The 16,380-nt window shown below is 56.7% G+C and overlaps 2 protein-coding genes across 5 annotated transcripts; one reads left to right on the plus strand and one right to left on the minus strand.

Annotated features, from left to right (window-relative positions):
- Window positions 1-1,158: 1,158 nt before the first annotated feature.
- Window positions 1,159-9,856, minus strand: CRYAB (crystallin alpha B). 4 transcript variants are annotated; one of them, XM_019510519.1, is made up of 4 exons: window positions 9,836-9,855; window positions 6,055-6,190; window positions 2,541-2,663; window positions 1,159-1,511 (listed from the first exon to the last, which is right to left on the minus strand). In XM_019510519.1, exons 1-4 carry the CDS (start codon window positions 9,838-9,840, stop codon window positions 1,308-1,310), a joined length of 468 nt encoding a protein of 155 aa, XP_019366064.1. In that variant the 5' UTR covers window positions 9,841-9,855; the 3' UTR covers window positions 1,159-1,307. The 4 variants fall into 4 exon arrangements, with proteins under 4 accessions (XP_019366064.1, XP_019366076.1, XP_019366055.1 ...); XM_019510531.1 differs by lacking the exon at window positions 6,055-6,190 and having other exon boundaries at window positions 9,836-9,856; XM_019510510.1 differs by lacking the exon at window positions 9,836-9,855 and having other exon boundaries at window positions 6,055-6,466.
- HSPB2 (heat shock protein family B (small) member 2) lies at window positions 9,598-12,021 on the plus strand. The gene is made up of 2 exons (XM_019510497.1): window positions 9,598-9,899; window positions 11,101-12,021. Exons 1-2 carry the CDS (start codon window positions 9,806-9,808, stop codon window positions 11,550-11,552), a joined length of 546 nt encoding a protein of 181 aa, XP_019366042.1. The 5' UTR covers window positions 9,598-9,805; the 3' UTR covers window positions 11,553-12,021.
- Window positions 12,022-16,380: the final 4,359 nt, after the last annotated feature.

The following is a 16,380-nucleotide window of genomic DNA, read 5'->3' on the forward strand; positions in this document are numbered from 1 at the left end:
ATACCAATGAATTTCCCTTGGATAGATTTTTTTGTCAGGCACAGTCAGAAGGGATCAGGTTTACGGAAATCCAGAGTGAAATACCGAGAGACAGATTGTGCAACAAGTGTTTGCAAAACATTCCTGCGCATGAAGAAAAAGCAGCCAAGCATTTCTTAAGAGACTCTCTCACAGCAGAAGAAAACATTGGTTTCCTGATGCCTGTAGTCCTCTGAACCTGAACATATCTCATCGTCAACCGGACCCTCTTCATTCCACCAGTGGCCTATAGTGAAGGGGTGGTGCTGCTGGTGCACACCAGCCTTACCCTGAGCTCCTGCCCATTTGAGTCTTGTTGTCCATGAAGTGCTGTGGAGGCAGGTTTTGTTCTCAGCTTCACACTAACGCTGTGTCTCTAAGAATGGGAATCTGTGGGGACAGTGCCACTGGTGCCACCATTGGACATGCAGGCAGCAGACACCATGAACTGGGGAAGCTACTTAGTGACCCAAAGGAGGCTTTGCTGCTGGTTCCTGGTCCCTGCCCTGAGTAAAGGGAGGACTCCCTTTCCATCCCCGCAAGTTCAGCTTGGCTGGCCTGGAGTGGGGAGGGGGGTGATGCTGTTGTGTATTGTGCAAAGCTGTGTCCAGTCCTCCCACCTTTGGGCCATTCATGTTCATGAACATCAAATGCAGTGTCATGGAGTTTCCAGCTCTCCTGGTTTATTGTGCAGGGACCGAACCCTACAGTCATTACTCAGTCAAAACTCCCAGGGTAGTCAAGTGGGCAGCAGACACTGAGTACAATAGATTCAGGCTTTGGCCCCGCGGTACACAAAGGCTTTCTAGAGCTGACTCAGTTATGGAAAGAAACATCATGGACTATGGGTAGTTGGGGTACATTGGGGTACATGGTGTGTTTCTCCCTACCAACTGGACACTAATAATATCTCAGATTATCACCTCTGGAGCAGAGACCATCATCCTGTTCTGTCTTTATATATCACCCTGTTCCCTGGGGTCCTCAGCCATGGTGGGGGCCCCTAGATACCTCTACAATACACATAACTATAACAGATATTTTGCTGTGACCAGAGCCTTTCCCCTACTAACACATCAGTGGCACTATGTTCCCAGATCCTTCACCAAGTCCCAAATATTCAAAGGCCAAACCACAAGGTGCTTATTCATGTTTTATTTGTTAGTAAATGGGCTCCTTTTGCTTTGCTCAGCATAAATAAATAGGTGTGGCTATTCAGGACAGCATACACTGCTCGCATGCAACGGAGAGGTTTTCCCAGTTGGGCAGGGATGGTTTTCAATGGCTGCTCACTTCCTCTGGACTCCTGAAGTGGGAGATTTGTCCTCACGGATGATGGGAATGGTACGTTCAGGAAGGTCGGTTGGTCTCCGTGGTCCATTCACTGTCAGGACACCATCCAGGGACAGGGAGGAGGTGATGGATTCAGGATCCACATCAGAGGGGACCCTATATTTCCTGTTGAACTCCCTGGCGATGTAGCCATGCTCATCCTGATCGAAAAGGGAGGGAGAAGGACAGCGCTGGTTAGCTGGAATCGAGTTAGCCTGTCTGGGCAGCATTCCCTCCGGGCTGAGGCCACACTTCAGAGGCACCAGCCCAAAAGGAGCGTTTCAACCAGGGGGCAGTTTGACCAGACGCTGTGAGCTCAGACTGCCCTGCCCAGGCCACACTTCCACTGCCAGCTGGCTTAATAAAAACCCTGTGAACTGCTGGTCTCAGGTGAGAGGAACCAAGTTCATTGGCCATCACTTTAATTATTATGTGTTGTGCTGCTGTCCCCTGCGGTGCTTATGGCTTCTGCCACTGTAGCTGCATTGGGCAAAGGGGTCTGATTCCTGGCAGACACAGGTAGAGAAGCCCCTAGTATAGACAGGTACACTGGCAGGACTGTGTTGATACCACTGTAGCATGGCTCACTCATGGTTGGGGGCTTTTCTGGGGCTGAGCATGCCTGCTGCACCTTGTACCCATGCTTGCAGCATGTTGCAAGCACAGTGTGCTGGTCTTCCTATACCAGTAAAGCTCTCAGCGTAGACGCAGCCTACGCCTTCACACACCTCCTAGCTGCCCCAGCGGTTTCTAGGAACAAGCTGTAATGGGATCTGCACTCAGGTAGCAGAGAGCAGGATCGGACCTTAGAGTTCTACCATACTTCTGTTCTAGATGAAGATATTCAGGTGGCAGCAGGCTGGGACTAGGACTTGCTTGATCATTTGGTTTAATTATTAAAGTTCATCGTTCACTTATTCTCTGTTACACAGCTCACCAGTCTCTGTGCTGGGCTCCCTCCCCTCTCCCCTCCATTCCTGGAAGGAAGAACTCATTTTAAGGTGGACTTTACCCAGTTCAATTTGCCCTGAATGTAGGATGCAGCAATAACCTCCTCCCCGTGTGTCTTTTGGTGAGGGTGAAACGGCGCCTCCTGGGATAGCCATTGCAGCAGATTAGCAAGCGGTCTGGCAACCTTGTGGCATCTTTGGTGGACACAGCTCAACCCAGACCCGCACAAGCAGACGTACCTGGCGCTCCTCATGTTTCCCGTGGATCTCAACCATGTCCCCCAGAACCTTGATTTGCAGCTCCTCAGGGGAGAAATGCTTCACATCAAGGTTTACGGAAAACTTGTCCTTATCCAGTCGCATCTGCAAAATAAGGCGGGATAGAGACGGACAACTTGAGAGCAGCCTGCCATATGCATCCTTCTCCTTCAAGCCCATGGAAAAGCTCCCCTAATCTGAATCATCCTACCCCAGGCACGCCTCAAACATGTTACCCCTCAAGGGCTGGCCTGGAGGTAGCAGCGCTATACTTGACCCCTTTGCTCCTTGCTTTATCCCATCTCTTAGGCTGCTGGTTTTTTCTGTTTTTCTAGTTTCTTATGCTCACTGCAATACCTGAGCAGCTCTACGCTCGTGTCTGAACAGGGGCAGAATAAATATTGTCCCTGGGAGTAGTGTATCTGAGGGAGCACATGGGCAACCAGGGCAGCAGCCTGCACTGTGCCAGGTGTTGTGGCTGCCCTGGCCAGGGAGCTGCCCTGTCACACTTCTGATCCCTTGGTCATTAAGGCCACTGTCACCTTGAACTCTTTTTAACCTGCCTGTGTACAGGAATGGAGCTGGTCTGTGGTTTTCCCTCCCTTGCAAGCTCTGTTTCCTGCTGCCACCACCCTGTGCCTTTTTACCGGTACCCTTGGGTTGCAACCCAAAAGTGGGTCACAAGAATATATGAAAGGGTTGTGAACCCTTAAAAATGAATTCTCCGTAAAAGCATAGGAAACCATGGGTTTTCTCTTGCAGGCTGGCAGAGCTCCAGCCTCCCCCGTGCCCCACCCCCTGCCCCACACCCTGGGGCCTGGGGGCAGCGGGTCGGGAGTGAGGGGCACCAGCAGGGCCGGAGGACTGTTTTCTACTTAAACTATTTACTGGGTCGGGACTGGCCGTCGAAGTTTACAAATGGGTCCTGGTACAGAAAAGGTTGAGAACCGCTGGTCTAGAGAAACCCACCGGGCACAGCCCCTTTCACGCCTCCCCCTGCGCAGTCCTGACTCACAGGATGTGTCACCAGTGAACTACTCATCTCCCTTTTCCAGATCACCGGTAAATTCGCCCCGTGGCATCACTCCCGGCATGAAATGAGTTGCTGTACAGACAGCCCTGTCACCTGGGCTTGCATCTCCCCCTTTACCCATGGTAGGCAACGCTGTTTTGTCTCCGCTTCGCAGGGGCTGGAGGGATGCTTGTTCGGCTTCACTTTTGGAACTGAACCACCAAGCCCGGCCGTCCTCCTCCCTCCGGCCTGCTTCATTTTTGTTTTCCCTTTCCCAGCAGGTGGACGTACCTCCTGCTCCGTCAGCATGCGTTCAGGCTCTGAGATCCCTCTGAGCCAAGCTATTTGCTCCCTGTGGAGTCCTGTGGCTTTCTCAGGCTTTGGATTTCCCTTTGTAACAGTCAGTGTTTGAACAGGACCCCCCTTGAAAACCTAGTCCCTCTGTGTCTGGGTTTTGGGACATGCAGAAGGTGGTCCAGCTCCATCAGAGCCTCTGTGTCGCACCTCCAACTACTTTCACTTAGAGAAATCCCAGGGGTTACCTGCAGCCAGGGTCCCGATGCACTGGGCACTCCCTTTTTCCATGGACCAGCCCCAGAAAGAAGCAGCAGCTTTTAAGCCAGCAATGTGCTGTTTCACGTGGTATTGCAAGAGGGCATTGTCCCCTTCAGATCATGCTAGGCAGGTTTGTCACCGGCTTTTCAAACGGTTCCACTATCTTTCTTCCTCCGCACCCTGGACTTGCTGCCAAAGCCACACAGGGCTCTGCTGTCTCCGTTACCCCCTAACGCCAGCAGAGCCACCCCTGCCTCCCTGGTCTGAGAAGAATCGGGCCTGCTGTTTACTAGCTGTCCAGGGTGTTGCAGCCAAGGTCCTGTGATCCCAGCAGCTGCTTTTACCTCCCACTCCTCAAGGCTGGACCTGGGGTGATAAATGGGACCTTTTCATGGGTCCGTTTGGAGCCAGGGGTGACGGCACATTGAGAGGAATTTCAACCCAGCTGACAGGAGGCATATGCCGCTCTTGGCAGCATCAGCCAGGGGCTCTGGGACATTGGAGAGCGAGGGGGAATTGTCTGGGAAGATGAGATCAAGGGGGAAGAGGAGCCCCGGGGGGAGCAGCAGGTTGGAGAAGGAACTTCCCCATCTCTCGGTTACAAATAACGCAGCCAGCGTCTCTGCATAACTGGCACTGATGTCTCGCTGGAGAGGCTTTGGCAGGAGTCCCATGCTCTTCTGAGCTGAGCTGTGGGGAGGAAGCTGCCAGCGGCCGGCGGGAACCAAGGAGCTGCTTCCTTGTTGTCCTGTGGCCCTTTGGCATCAGGATGCTGCCACAAAGGAGATGGCATCGGCTGCCCCCTTCCCACTGCACGCTACCCCCTGGTAGGAGCCCCACGCCACCCTGGTGCCAGCCCTGTGACCTGCCCCTTACAGGGCTCCGAAGGACGGGGCGCAAGCCTCAGCTGTGGCAGGCAGGGCGGCACGGAGCAAAGAAGCTGCCCACTGCTCCCCGTGTGAGCCAGAGTGTGTAGGAAGCAAAGGGGCAGGGAGGGGGACTCAACGGCTGGCATGTCCTTGGAGCAGGGCAGGCACCTGCCCAATAAGCTTCTCGCTCTGACTCGTCCAGCCCCACAGCCCGTCCCTGCTCCCTGGCACAGATCTTCTGAGAACATCTGCCCTAGCAGTGACTTGAGGCCAGATGGCAGGTGCCTTTCTGCACCAGGGGGATGTGATGCCCACCAGGAGGACCTCACTTTGAGTCCCTCCCAGGATCTGCGTGATTGCTTGGCACCAATGGGGCATTAGGAGCAGCCTCCCAGCCACTGAGATGTGTTGCAGGTCCCTGCTGTGGGCTCCGGGGTCCTGCTGACTTTCCGAGAGGCTGGGGAGAGTTGGCCTTCCTTGGTGTCCTTCCAGGAGCAGTCAGCCAAGTCAAGGGCAGGGCAGGGGCAGCGGCAGGCTGATTCCTGCCTCCGTTCCAGGGGTGGCAGGAAGGTGATGGTCCAGGACCAGGGAAAGAGTTGCACAAGGAGTGTACAAAGTCCATCTGGATGAGGGGTCTATGCATAAGCACAGCACCGCTACCCTCCCACCTGCTGCATGTCCGAAAGGGTCTCTAGGTCTCCTGGGATTCTTCCTTCCTCTGGCAGCAAGTTTGGTCTAACAGCTAGGAGAAGGGACCGCAACTCCCACATGCCCTGCTGCTTGCCCCTTGACCCCACGGCTACAGTACTAATTGCCAACATCCACAAGGGAATGCTTAATTACCATTAATTAGCATCTTATAGGATTCCTCATTCAAATGACTGTTCCCTGCCTGATGTGGAGGATCAGCCCCGGTGCCTCCAGCTTGCGCTCTCCCCATTTCCCCCCAGATAACTCTCTGGAAGCAGCTCCTGGCTCTGCAATGAGTCCCGCCATCCCAGGCTCCCCCCGGTCCAGAGCCAGCAGCAGAGCACCAAGCGCGGCGAGAGAGAAGTGTTACCTCGGAGAACCCCGTCTCCAGCCAGCTGGGCATCCGTAGGAAGGGGGACCTCAGCAGGAAGGGTCTGATGCTGGACGAGGTGGGGAACAGCTCGGACTCAAGGAGGTGCTCTCCAAAGCTCTGGTCGAAGATGCGGCTGGGGGTGAACAAGGACATCAAGGGTCTGCGCAGCAAGGGGTGGTGAATGGAGATATCCATTTGCCTTGGCTGGGGGAAGCGTGAGTGCGACTGCAGCTGAGTTGTGCTGGGACCGGTGCACGAGGGCTTTTTATAGCCCCAGCTGTCCCGGGCGCGCCTCCTGCTGAACTCTCTGGAACAATGATGTCAGGAGTTTTATCATCCCGCTCTCGTCTGCGCCATTCAGCACTGGCCGGGCCATTGTTTGGGGGATTTGGATGAAGGAGCCGGGGGGTGGAGGAAAGAGAACTTGGTCTCGCGGGTCAGCAAGAAGCCGAGGCCGGCTGGCTGGCCAGCCTCCTGGCCCCCCCACGCCTTGTTTATCAGCAGAGCCCTCGCCAGCTTGGCCACGGCTCCAGCTGCTTCAGATGCCAGGAGGATCAGTGCAGCGCCTATCTTTGGCTCACGCAGAAGCGACAAGGGGCCGTTGTCTTTCCTGTTGGGCTTTGCAATTTGGGTCCCAGGGACACACGCAAGGCAGCTCCGCTGCTCCATGGGTGGGGGCCAGCTCACTGCAGGACTTGTCCCTCTCCAGTGACCCCTGTGAGCCCTGATGCCCCCCACCAGTGCCGGTCTGTCCTTCCTTATGCCCCAGCTGCAGCAGGCCTGGTCCTACCCTGCCAATCTGGGGGTCCTGCCCCTCTGCAGCTTGCACAGGGCTTGTCACCTCCAGCCCATTCCGTGTCTGTTTGCAAATCGGGATGACAAAGGCGTCAGCCCCCAAATGTCCCCTGAGCAGTTCCACACTTCTGCCTTGGCCTCAACCCGCACGGCTCCCTGCAGGCAGCGGCAAGCCCTGGGTAAGGGTGAGCTGGAGGTGGGGAGGGGGGCGGGCAGGGTGTGAGCCTCGGCAGCTGTTGCCCCTCTGCTTTCCTGAGGGCAAAGAGACCAGCTCAGCTTCCCCATGAGTCCGCCCAGCATCCAGCACTAAAGCCTCATCACGGGAGAGCGGCGACAAGCTGGATGCAGGGAGACCTCTGTCCAGTCTGGCTGAGAGGCGGGGATAAACCTGCTGCATGAACAGACCCCTGTGTCCTGAGAGCCTTTGTGCCGTTGGAGTGCACTGGGGCCTAGAAGCCCCCATCGCAGCGCAGGGGCCCCATGTGCTAGGCGCTGTACAGACGCAGGGCCAAGAAATGGTCCCTGCCCCGAAGAGTCAGGTAAAGCTTAAAGGAGGGGTGGAGGGGCCAGCCGGTGTTATCGCTTCTAGTGTCAGCCCTGCTCCTGCCTCTCTGCCGTCCTCACTTCAGTGATGGCAGCTGCTTGGGAAGAAGAAGGAAAGTGCAGCCCCCAGAAGAGCTCACTGCTGGGCACCGTCCAAAGCCAGCAGCATGGAGCCCCAAAGAAACATGCAGGCCCAGGGCATGGGCAGGTGCCGGTTTCCCATGCAGGGTGGTGCCCTGGTCCCGCAGAGTTCCTGGAGCAGCACAGAGGTGCCAGCACCTGGGCAGCTCTGCTGGTGCTTCCCCAGCCCGACCCGCAGCAGCCCGGGGCCCTCTCCCGCTGCCTGCGCATGTGTTTCTGTGGCTCAGTCTGAAGCCCAGAGCTCGTGTCATCCACCCTGCCCACCCCCAGGCTGAGCCCCCATGCACTCCTGATTGCATTCAAAATAAGGACTGACTCAGAGGAAACATCAGGTTAAATTTAGTGCTGAGTAAGTCTGGGCGCTGAGGCAGGGGGGCTGGCACAGCTGCCAGTCGCCTCCTGGCTCCAGTTGAGTGCAACATCAGCCTCTTATTTTTTTACTTTCCAACTTTCCTGTTCCCAACTCCTCACCTGTCCATCCCTTTTCCCCTTCACTCGGTGGGGGGTGGCTCAGGCCTGCCTGCCTGGCTGGCATCTGTCAGACCCAGCTGCCTCCCCGCGGCAGAGCTGGGCGCTTCCTCCTGACAGTGCCCTGCCTCTGCTCTGCACAAATGCTCTCTGGGCTGGCTGGAGCCCTCCAGAGAGACCCCTGAACCTCCCCCCAGCACAGCCCAAGGGAAAAGCCCAGGGGTGTGCTGGGCTCATTCTGAAGCGCCTCAAGACTGGAGTGGTTAAGTGAAGCTCAGAAACATTTGGGGACAGAGACCATGTTTTTGTCTTGTGTTTGTACAGCATCGTGACTGGCATGTCTAGACCCCATGTCAGTGCAAATGGCAGCATTGATACTATGTAAGGACAAGCTGGATGCTACCGAACACCTGTCCAGTGTGCTATACGGGGGCCATGGGGAGTGGGCAGCCCCTCCTGCATCCAGCTGTGTCCTGTCTTAGAGCTGGTGCAAACTCCATGGACTCAGGCAAGCAGCACAAACCCAGTGCTGGCAGCACGACAGCTGCATGAACAGCATGGGGCAGCAAGCGAGACCCTACCCCAGCTCAGTGCACTCCTGTGCCCAGGGCTATAACTCGAGGACAGGAGCTCCCCTCCTGGCTGCAGGACCTGGCCACAGCAGCAGATGCTGCAGGTCTCAGCCGGAGGGATGGAGGGCAGAGATAGATGCTGCGAGAGCTGCTCCACTCCTGCCTCATGTACAGGGTGCCAGGGCACCCACTGCCCTGCACTGCACACGCGGGGATCCTGCAGGCATGGCTGGTTTCAGGACATGGGGTTCTTGTTTGGGCATCAAACCATTCATCTTTTAAAAACGGATCTGAGTCAAATGTGCACCCCGCTACTCCGGTGTGTCTGTCAGAGGCATCCCCGACTCTGAGCCAGGCCAGAATTCATACTCAGGCTTGGCCCTTAGCTCAGTGGCACGGCACGTTTGTAGTGGAGGAAGAGGGAGAGGCATTAACACTATTTGACGGGTACGTGCAGAACTTCACAGCTCCGGGTCGGGAATCCTCGGTCACGACTCTGCTACCTGGTTATCTTTTTCCCCTTGTGTTTGGAACGTAAAGGGGCCAAATAGCAAAGGGGCCTTGTGAGAACCCGCCAAGGGCCCGGTGCCCTGCACCACTCTGACTCCAGCTCCTGGAGCTGGGGTGGAGGCTGGGACATCTGTTGCAACCCTGCTTGTTTGTGGCTTGGAGACACTTCGAGGCCATCAGAACAAGGCAGCAATATTGGCTTCCAGCTGTGGCCAGAGAGCCATTTAACCCTTAGGGTACCGAACACAAAACCCCCCTGCCAGCCTTTGCTCCTTGACCCTCCGAGCCCCTGTCCCTGCGAAGTGCAGGTAGGGGCGTTGTTGTAATTTGGGTGACAGAAACGCCGCAGCAGACAGGGGAAAGGCTGTACGATGCATCTTTGGCACTGCGGTGGGATCTGCATGTGGATACCCCAGCCTCCAGGCCCCCTCTAGCCTGCCAGCCCACCCCTGCCATAGTGGGAAGCCTAGAAACGGTGCCTATGCAAAACCTTCCTTCTCTCTGCTGGTCGCAGCAGCCGGGACTTCCCAGAATCCCTGCAGGAATGCAGCGAGGAGCTCTCCCTCCGGCCCGGCTCAGCGCCGTTCCAGGCCGCGAGTCTATTTTGGTCGTATTGGTGTCTCGCACTCCTCCCTCTGGAATTCACCCGATTAAAACCTCACCCTCCACAGCCTTCGCTCGCAGAGGCAGCCGGCGCTCCGGGCCGCTCCCCGCTGACCATGGCTGAGCGCGCGGTGCCCCACGCCTACCCCATGAGCACCGAGTACGAGTTTGCCAACCCCAGCAAGATGTATGACCAGAACTTTGGGGAAGGTAAGGAGCAGGATGGGGGCCCTTCTGGGTCCCTGCCGGCATCCCTGCCGCTCCGGTTGCTCCTGCTGGCGTGTGGCACGCATCCCTTGGGAGGCTCCTCTCCCACGGACACGCTGAGCCCCGTGCATGGCAGGCAGGAGCCTCTAGAATGAGCATCACTGTGTTTTGCATCTCCTGGCTCCTTGTCCCCTCCTGCTTTGTCCCTTCCTCCCACACCTTCTCCCTATTTGCGCCTAGGCAGCAAATGCCAAGCCAAATCCTGCCCCTGCTCCCTTGATGCATGCTTTCCAGCCATCCATAGACAGTTTGCTTGGCCCAGGCACTCAGCCAAGACCTGCTGTGGCCCCCAGAGAAGCGTGTGGCTGCGTGATTGCAAGGCGGGGTCCACAGGCCGTTTGGAGAACTTGGTTCCATGTCTTAACTTGTAAAGGGGTGTCTTATCGAGGGAGCCTCCACCCCTTCCTCTGCCGCACACCTTGGCACCGGGGATGCTCACCTGCCCAGGCCAGGACGGGACAGGACAGCCCATTTTGAAATGCGGCTGGCAAGGCCTAGGTTTAGGGGCATTTGCAAAGTGCTGGCCCAGGGGACATGGCTGTGGCCTTGGGGCAGAAGGGAAAAGCTGAGCTGGGCCATTGTGCACAAAGGCAGAGCAGCAGCAGGCAGCCGTGAAAGAATGCAGGAGGCAGCAGAACCATTCAGCGCCAGCCCGGCCGGGGGGAAGGCAAAGCCCACAGGACAATGCCACCCAGGGGGATTTAGTCCTTCGTGCCAGTCTGTCTCCAGTCAGCACTTTCCATGTCTGTCCTGCCCTGGAACCAGGCTTCATGCAGCACCCGCTGCCCAGCTGTTCCCTTTTCGATCCAAAAGCTGGGTGCCAGCCCCTGGCTGAGGTGGGTGCCATGGGGCTATGCTCTGTCCCCATGGCACCCATGCTACCCATCAGCCCAGCCAGCTGAGCCTGCAGCCAGATACAACCCCTGACCTGGCCAACAGCAGCACTGGGTGGATGGCAAAGGGCTGTGCCCATGAGCGGCCCCGCTGCAGCTTGATGCACGGGAGGGCATGCAGCCTGCACAGAGCCAAGAGCTGCCTGCCGCATCCCGGGTTCTTCCCCCCCGTCCCCCTCTCATCCTCTGTGCTCATCTTGGTCCCCTGCGAGTGCTAAGAAACCATCTCCTCCTCATTGTGTCTCTCCCAGGCTTGTCCCCATCTGAGATCTTGGCCCCCACCCTGTACCACGGCTACTACATCCGGCCCCGGATCAACAAGCAGCTGGACCGGGGCATCTCGGAGATCAGCCTCAACGACCACAAGTTCCAGGTGTTCCTGGACGTCTGCCACTTCCTGCCCGACGAGCTCGCTGTCCGCACCGTGGACAACCTGCTGGAGGTGGCGGGGCAGCACCCCCAGAAGGCCGACCGCCACGGCTTCATCTCCCGCGAGTTCACCCGCACCTACATCCTCCCCATGGATGTTGACCCGCTGCTGGTTAAAGCCACGCTGTCCCACGACGGCATCCTCACCATAGTGGCTCCTAGGACCGGGAAGGAGGTGAAGGCCAGAGTCAATGAGGTGCAGATAACCCGCCAGGAACAGCCCCCAGGACAGGCAGAGCCCCCAGAAGAGGGGAAGGGGAATGTCAAGCCCTGAGACATCTGGGCACTTTGCTTGAACTGGGGGTGGGGGGGGAGTGTGGTTGTGCCGGCTTGGGGGGTGCATGCCAGAAAGGACCCCCACTCCTGAAGGCTGCTTCCTGCAAAAGGGGGCGTGGAGTGATAGAAAGGGGGGAGAATGATACCATGGGAGGGTGGCGCTGTAATGTCCAGCTGCTCCTAGTTCAAGCACTGCTCAAACAGATGGAGTCCAGGCTACTTTCCCTGCTCGGCCGTTCAGAAATGACCAGCATCGCCTCCTGCCATCAGCTGCCCTGCTGTGTTGCTGTGGGCTGTTCGCCAGCTGCCGGCTCTACCCCAGAGGGGGCCGCATTTCAGGGGTGGGCGGTGGGTCTGTAAAGCGGCGGCTGACGTTTGCAGAAGACTTTGGGGGCTGCAAGGCGCTGACGGCATGTAAACATCCCAGCCACTCTGCTGAGAACAAGGAATAAATGTGGCTCCAGCCCCTCCTGGCTTGCTCTGCGTTCCTATCGCTCATGTTAGGGAGATACCGCCACGATCCCTGAATGCAACGAGAAACCTGCCTGGCCTGATGTCGCCCGGGAGCACTGCTGTAGCTGTATGAGCTTCAGCGGCCTGGCCCGGTGGGTGCATCTGACCCTCCAGCTGCTTTCAGCAGCCAAGGGTTCATTTGCCATGATGCTACAGGGTGCAAGGGGAGCGCCTCCTGAGTCTGATGATGTCAGAGGGGGATTGTGTGCGTTGGAGCCTGCTGCAGCTGCTGCGAGGCTGGTCACAGGGAGCCGGCAGATGGCACGCACCTCCTCCTCCTGCGCCAAGTACAGCAGCTGAAATGCCTTGTCATGGGCTGCACATGGGGGCCCTGGCACACCTGCATGCAGGGACAGGAGTCCTCTGGAAGGAGTCACCCAGAATCAGAGGGTCTTTTGCTTGCATCCGCAGATGAGGCCTGATTCTCAGCTACTCTAAGGCACCTGCATAGATAAACTGGGCCCAAATGGCAGCCGATGCATCCTTGGGTCCACGTGGCAGCTGCAGAATGGGTTCCTTGGCTGTGGGGAAAACTGGCACAGGCCTGGCAGCTGGGAGAGGGGTGCATACTGAGGGCCACGCAGGCGTTGGGTTGGAGTGAACCGCTCTGCATCCCAGGGCCAAAGTAGGCTGCAGGAATCGGGGTGAGATATAGAGCATACAGGGAGGGTGAAGCCAGCCCCTGGCCTCTATGCACTGAGGAGCAGCCCTTCCCAGTGCGAAGTGAGGGAGGCAGCTGCTGGCCTGGGTTGAGGGGACGCTGTTAAAATAAAAATCCCTATTTAAAAACTGCTCTGACCCGCGTTGCTAATAATAGCCTGTAGACGCATCCTGGCTATGTTCTGCCTCTGCGAGTCCTGGCGTGCTGCGCCGCAGGCTGGAAGAATGGACCAAAAGCACCAACCCTCTCTGAGCTGGTGCCCACCCCCAAAGCCCGCTTGCTAGACTTCTCTAAGGGACATACATGGGCACGAGCTGTCTGTTTCCTGCCTGTTTCTACGCACGGTCTCACTGCTGCTCGCCACACATGTGTGCATGCATGTACTTGCACAAACATACCCCCCCCAGAACAACACCCAGCCAAACCCCCTGCTAGGTCATTTGAGTTCCCAGGTAAGCTGACGCATCCCTTTTCTCTGGGCTGTGTTTTGGGCTGGAGACTGCTCTCATTTCGTCTGCCTGCTTTGCACTGGAGCATAATGGCCTGTCACCACCATCTTAGATGAAGGGCCTTGGTTACACACATTTGCCCCAGTGGGGTCTAGTGCAACCTGTGGCAGGAGGTTTCTCCTCATCTCAGTCCTACCATGTTCAATGCTAACGAGCAAAAGGGAAGGTGCCTTGCATTTCTTCATCAGGGCACTTGGGCAAGACGGACATTGGGCTGGGTTCACTAAAGGCACTAGCACCAGGTGCACTGTGAAATGATCCCATCCCAGACTGAAAACCTAGATGGGCAGAGAGGTGTACAGGGCCTTGCTGAAAATATCACCAGCACAGAGCTGATGTTGTACGTTGTACACCTTGCATCTCCTGCACCGCTCAGTCACCAGGAGGAAGCCCATCAAGCCCGAGAACAGCGTGTTTGCTGACTTCCAGCTGCCTCCTGGGACTCACCGGCGTCTCAGTTCACATGCTGTGTTGATCAACCTACAGTTTCAGCCAAAAATCCCTGGTCCACACCCCTGGGAAAGGAAACCGGACTTTGAAAAGAGACAAGACCCCGCCATGAGTGTGCCAGGCAGGGTGGGTAAGTAATGAGACCTTGTCTTCCACCAGAGTGATGACTGGCCCCCCATTACCCAGCTAACACCACAGTGTGCCTTCATTTTCAGAAAAACAAAGAACAGCCCTGAATTGTCCCCAGGCATTTCAGGTAATTGCCTGAATTGTCCCCAGGCAATTAAGGTGTGGGCTGCAGAGAAGGAAGTTGTTCTGGGGTTGAAGTTTGCTTTGCTCTGACCAGTCCAGGTTGCATTTTCATGGCAATTGGGAGCAGTTCTTCTGAATCAGAAGTGACCAAATCATCTCTGAGCTCCTGTTCTGTGCAAAAAACACCAGCTTGTGCTGTGTTATACAGAGCTCATCGCAATGGGGCCCCGGCCCACGAACAACCGAGTCACCCAAGTGCTACTGCAACAAAATCATCCTCCTTCTGTCTTCTCTGTCTTCCTTTGCAGAAGCAAGCTCCCACTTGCAGGGCAGTAGCCACCCCAGCCTGTGCCAATCTCACAGCTTGTTACTGAGACCGATTCCTGTCCAAATGTCTCTGGCCACATGAAAACAGTGGCCGCGAGTTCGGACGCAGGGGCAAGCCTGGTGCTGGCTGGTGTCAGGCAGCTGCTCGTGTCTGCGGGCTCTTGCTACCTAAGCACAAAATAGCACAATCGCTTTTCTAAGCTGGGGAGCTGGGACTCTCCCCCAGGCGTGCTTTTATTCCTGCAGACACAGGATGAAAGGGGAATGCAGAATGGCGGCCAACTGCTTCCCGGCGCTGCCAATGTTTTCAGTGCCTTTCTGTTTCTCTGGTGGAGCTCAAACCTGCAGCCCCGCGGCTTGTCCCAGCAGCCTGATGGGAGCTGACTCCACCGGGTTTCATCTGATTGCGGTCTATTTTTCCACAAAGCGGCAAAGCTGGAGTTATCCCTGAAATACAAACAGGCTGGCTCGCTAAGCCCACAGAGGGATCAGGGGCTGCAGCGGGGCCAGTAGACCCACAAAGCCCGTGGGAGACGAACACGCCGGGTGGGACCCAGCAAACAGGACGTGGGTCTTTGCAGAGGGCGCAGAAAGCAGACGTGCTCAGAGCCAAGATTTAGTCCTGCTTCACTGCCTTCCTAGATCACGTTCCTAAAGTATGTTGTTAGTCTGCGGATGTATCCTACAGATCAGCGAGCATTGTGTAAGCTCCCCCATAGCAGAGGTGCTATGCTCAGCCTGAGAGCCTGACTTCGTTTCAAAGTGTAGGGGCAGCTGTTAAGCCACGTTGGCTAGTCAGCTAAGCAGGTGGCTGTGACACAGCCCCTCAGGATGGAGATCTTCTTATTTCTCTGGTCAGGGACCTCACGCCCCTCTGCATGGAGGCAAATGATAACAGTAAGCCCTATTGTCAGCCTGCTTGTAGTTTGGGAAGAAGGATGGCCTTGGCTTCTGGTAAAGGCCAAGAGCATTGGTGTTGGGGCCGTAGCTACGAGGACAGCAATGCCAGCAGGCCTGTGGATGATTTTAAAGAGCACACAACTGCCAAGTTCAATTAGGACTTAGTAAAATACTTTCTCTAGGCAGGCCCACCTGCAAGGGAAGGCTGCAGGAGCTCCGAGTCAGGGCACCCAGCATGGGGCTGGTGTGACCGGACTCAGCCCTGGAGCAGAGGGAGGTGCCCTAGCAGGTTTTGTTCAGAAAGCATTTGCTATTTGTTATTATTTCCATCACAGCAACCCCCAGTGCTAGCTCCGGCATGTAGCCACAGCACAGCTTGCAATCCAAGAGGACAAGACGGGTATTTTAGCTCCATTTGATAGCTGGGTCCCTGGCGCACAGAGGATACAGACAGGTGCCTACAGGAGTGAAGTGCCCAGGCACTAAGCAGGATTTTCAGAAAGCCTTTCTGTATGTGTAGGTGCCTAAATACCTTTACAAATCTGGCCCTTAAGTAACTTGCCCAAGGTCACACTGGGAAGCTGCAGCAGAGGCAGAAAACCAAGCCAGGCTCCCTGCTGCCCAGGCCGTAGGCTCGGTGACTTCTCTCAGCCTCTCCAGCAAGGATGCTCGTGCGTCTCCCCAGGTGCTGACAGCCCCTGTTTTGCTGCCGCACATTTTTATGACACCCTGTCAGAGACAGAGGCGAGCGGAGCATGAGGGGCTCTGACAGCGCCTGTCCCCCGGGGAGGCTCTCGCCTGGGATTTCTCATCACGTCCACGGGATGCTCAACATCCCCCTGCCTCCCTCCTCGCTTGGCACCGACAGCTCTGCTCTAGCGTGTCGCTGCCCTGCCGATATCGGCGGGTGTCGGGAGAGCACAATATCCGAGAGCAGATCTGCTGGGTGGAACAGCAAGATTTTTGCCCTGAGACTTAAGGGCAGAGACGTGATCTGAACCCCCGCTCCTTGCCAGGGATAAGCAGGGCTGCACTGACACCTGCGACCTGGGGTGCTGCTTCCAGTAGATGGCACACACAGGCCTAGCAAGGCTTCACTTCACTGATGGAGAGAAACCTGACACTGAGACACTCCCTGGGAACTGCCAGGGGCCGAACCGGGAACCAGGAAATACAAGCTCTCCCTATCCAGAAAAACACTTCTGCTGCATGGA

Source organism: Gavialis gangeticus, unplaced genomic scaffold (assembly GCF_001723915.1).
Source record: "Gavialis gangeticus isolate Ggan-Ray unplaced genomic scaffold, GavGan_comp1, whole genome shotgun sequence".
Lineage (NCBI taxonomy): Eukaryota > Metazoa > Chordata > Crocodylia > Gavialidae > Gavialis > Gavialis gangeticus.

Bases quoted from the DNA above. Each gene is read 5' to 3' on its own strand.
- CRYAB (XM_019510510.1), bottom strand. From the start codon at position 6,252: ATGGATATCTCCATTCACCACCCCTTGCTGCGCAGACCCTTGATGTCC. The intron at 2,664-6,054 runs GTAACACTTCTC...CTTATTTTGCAG, and splicing joins TGGAGACGGGGTTCTCCGAG to ATGCGACTGGATAAGGACAA. The intron at 1,512-2,540 runs GTACGTCTGCTT...CTTTTCGATCAG, and splicing joins GGAAACATGAGGAGCGCCAG to GATGAGCATGGCTACATCGC.
- HSPB2 (XM_019510497.1), top strand. From the start codon at position 9,806: ATGGCTGAGCGCGCGGTGCCCCACGCCTACCCCATGAGCACCGAGTAC. The intron at 9,900-11,100 runs GTAAGGAGCAGG...TGTCTCTCCCAG, and splicing joins TGACCAGAACTTTGGGGAAG to GCTTGTCCCCATCTGAGATC.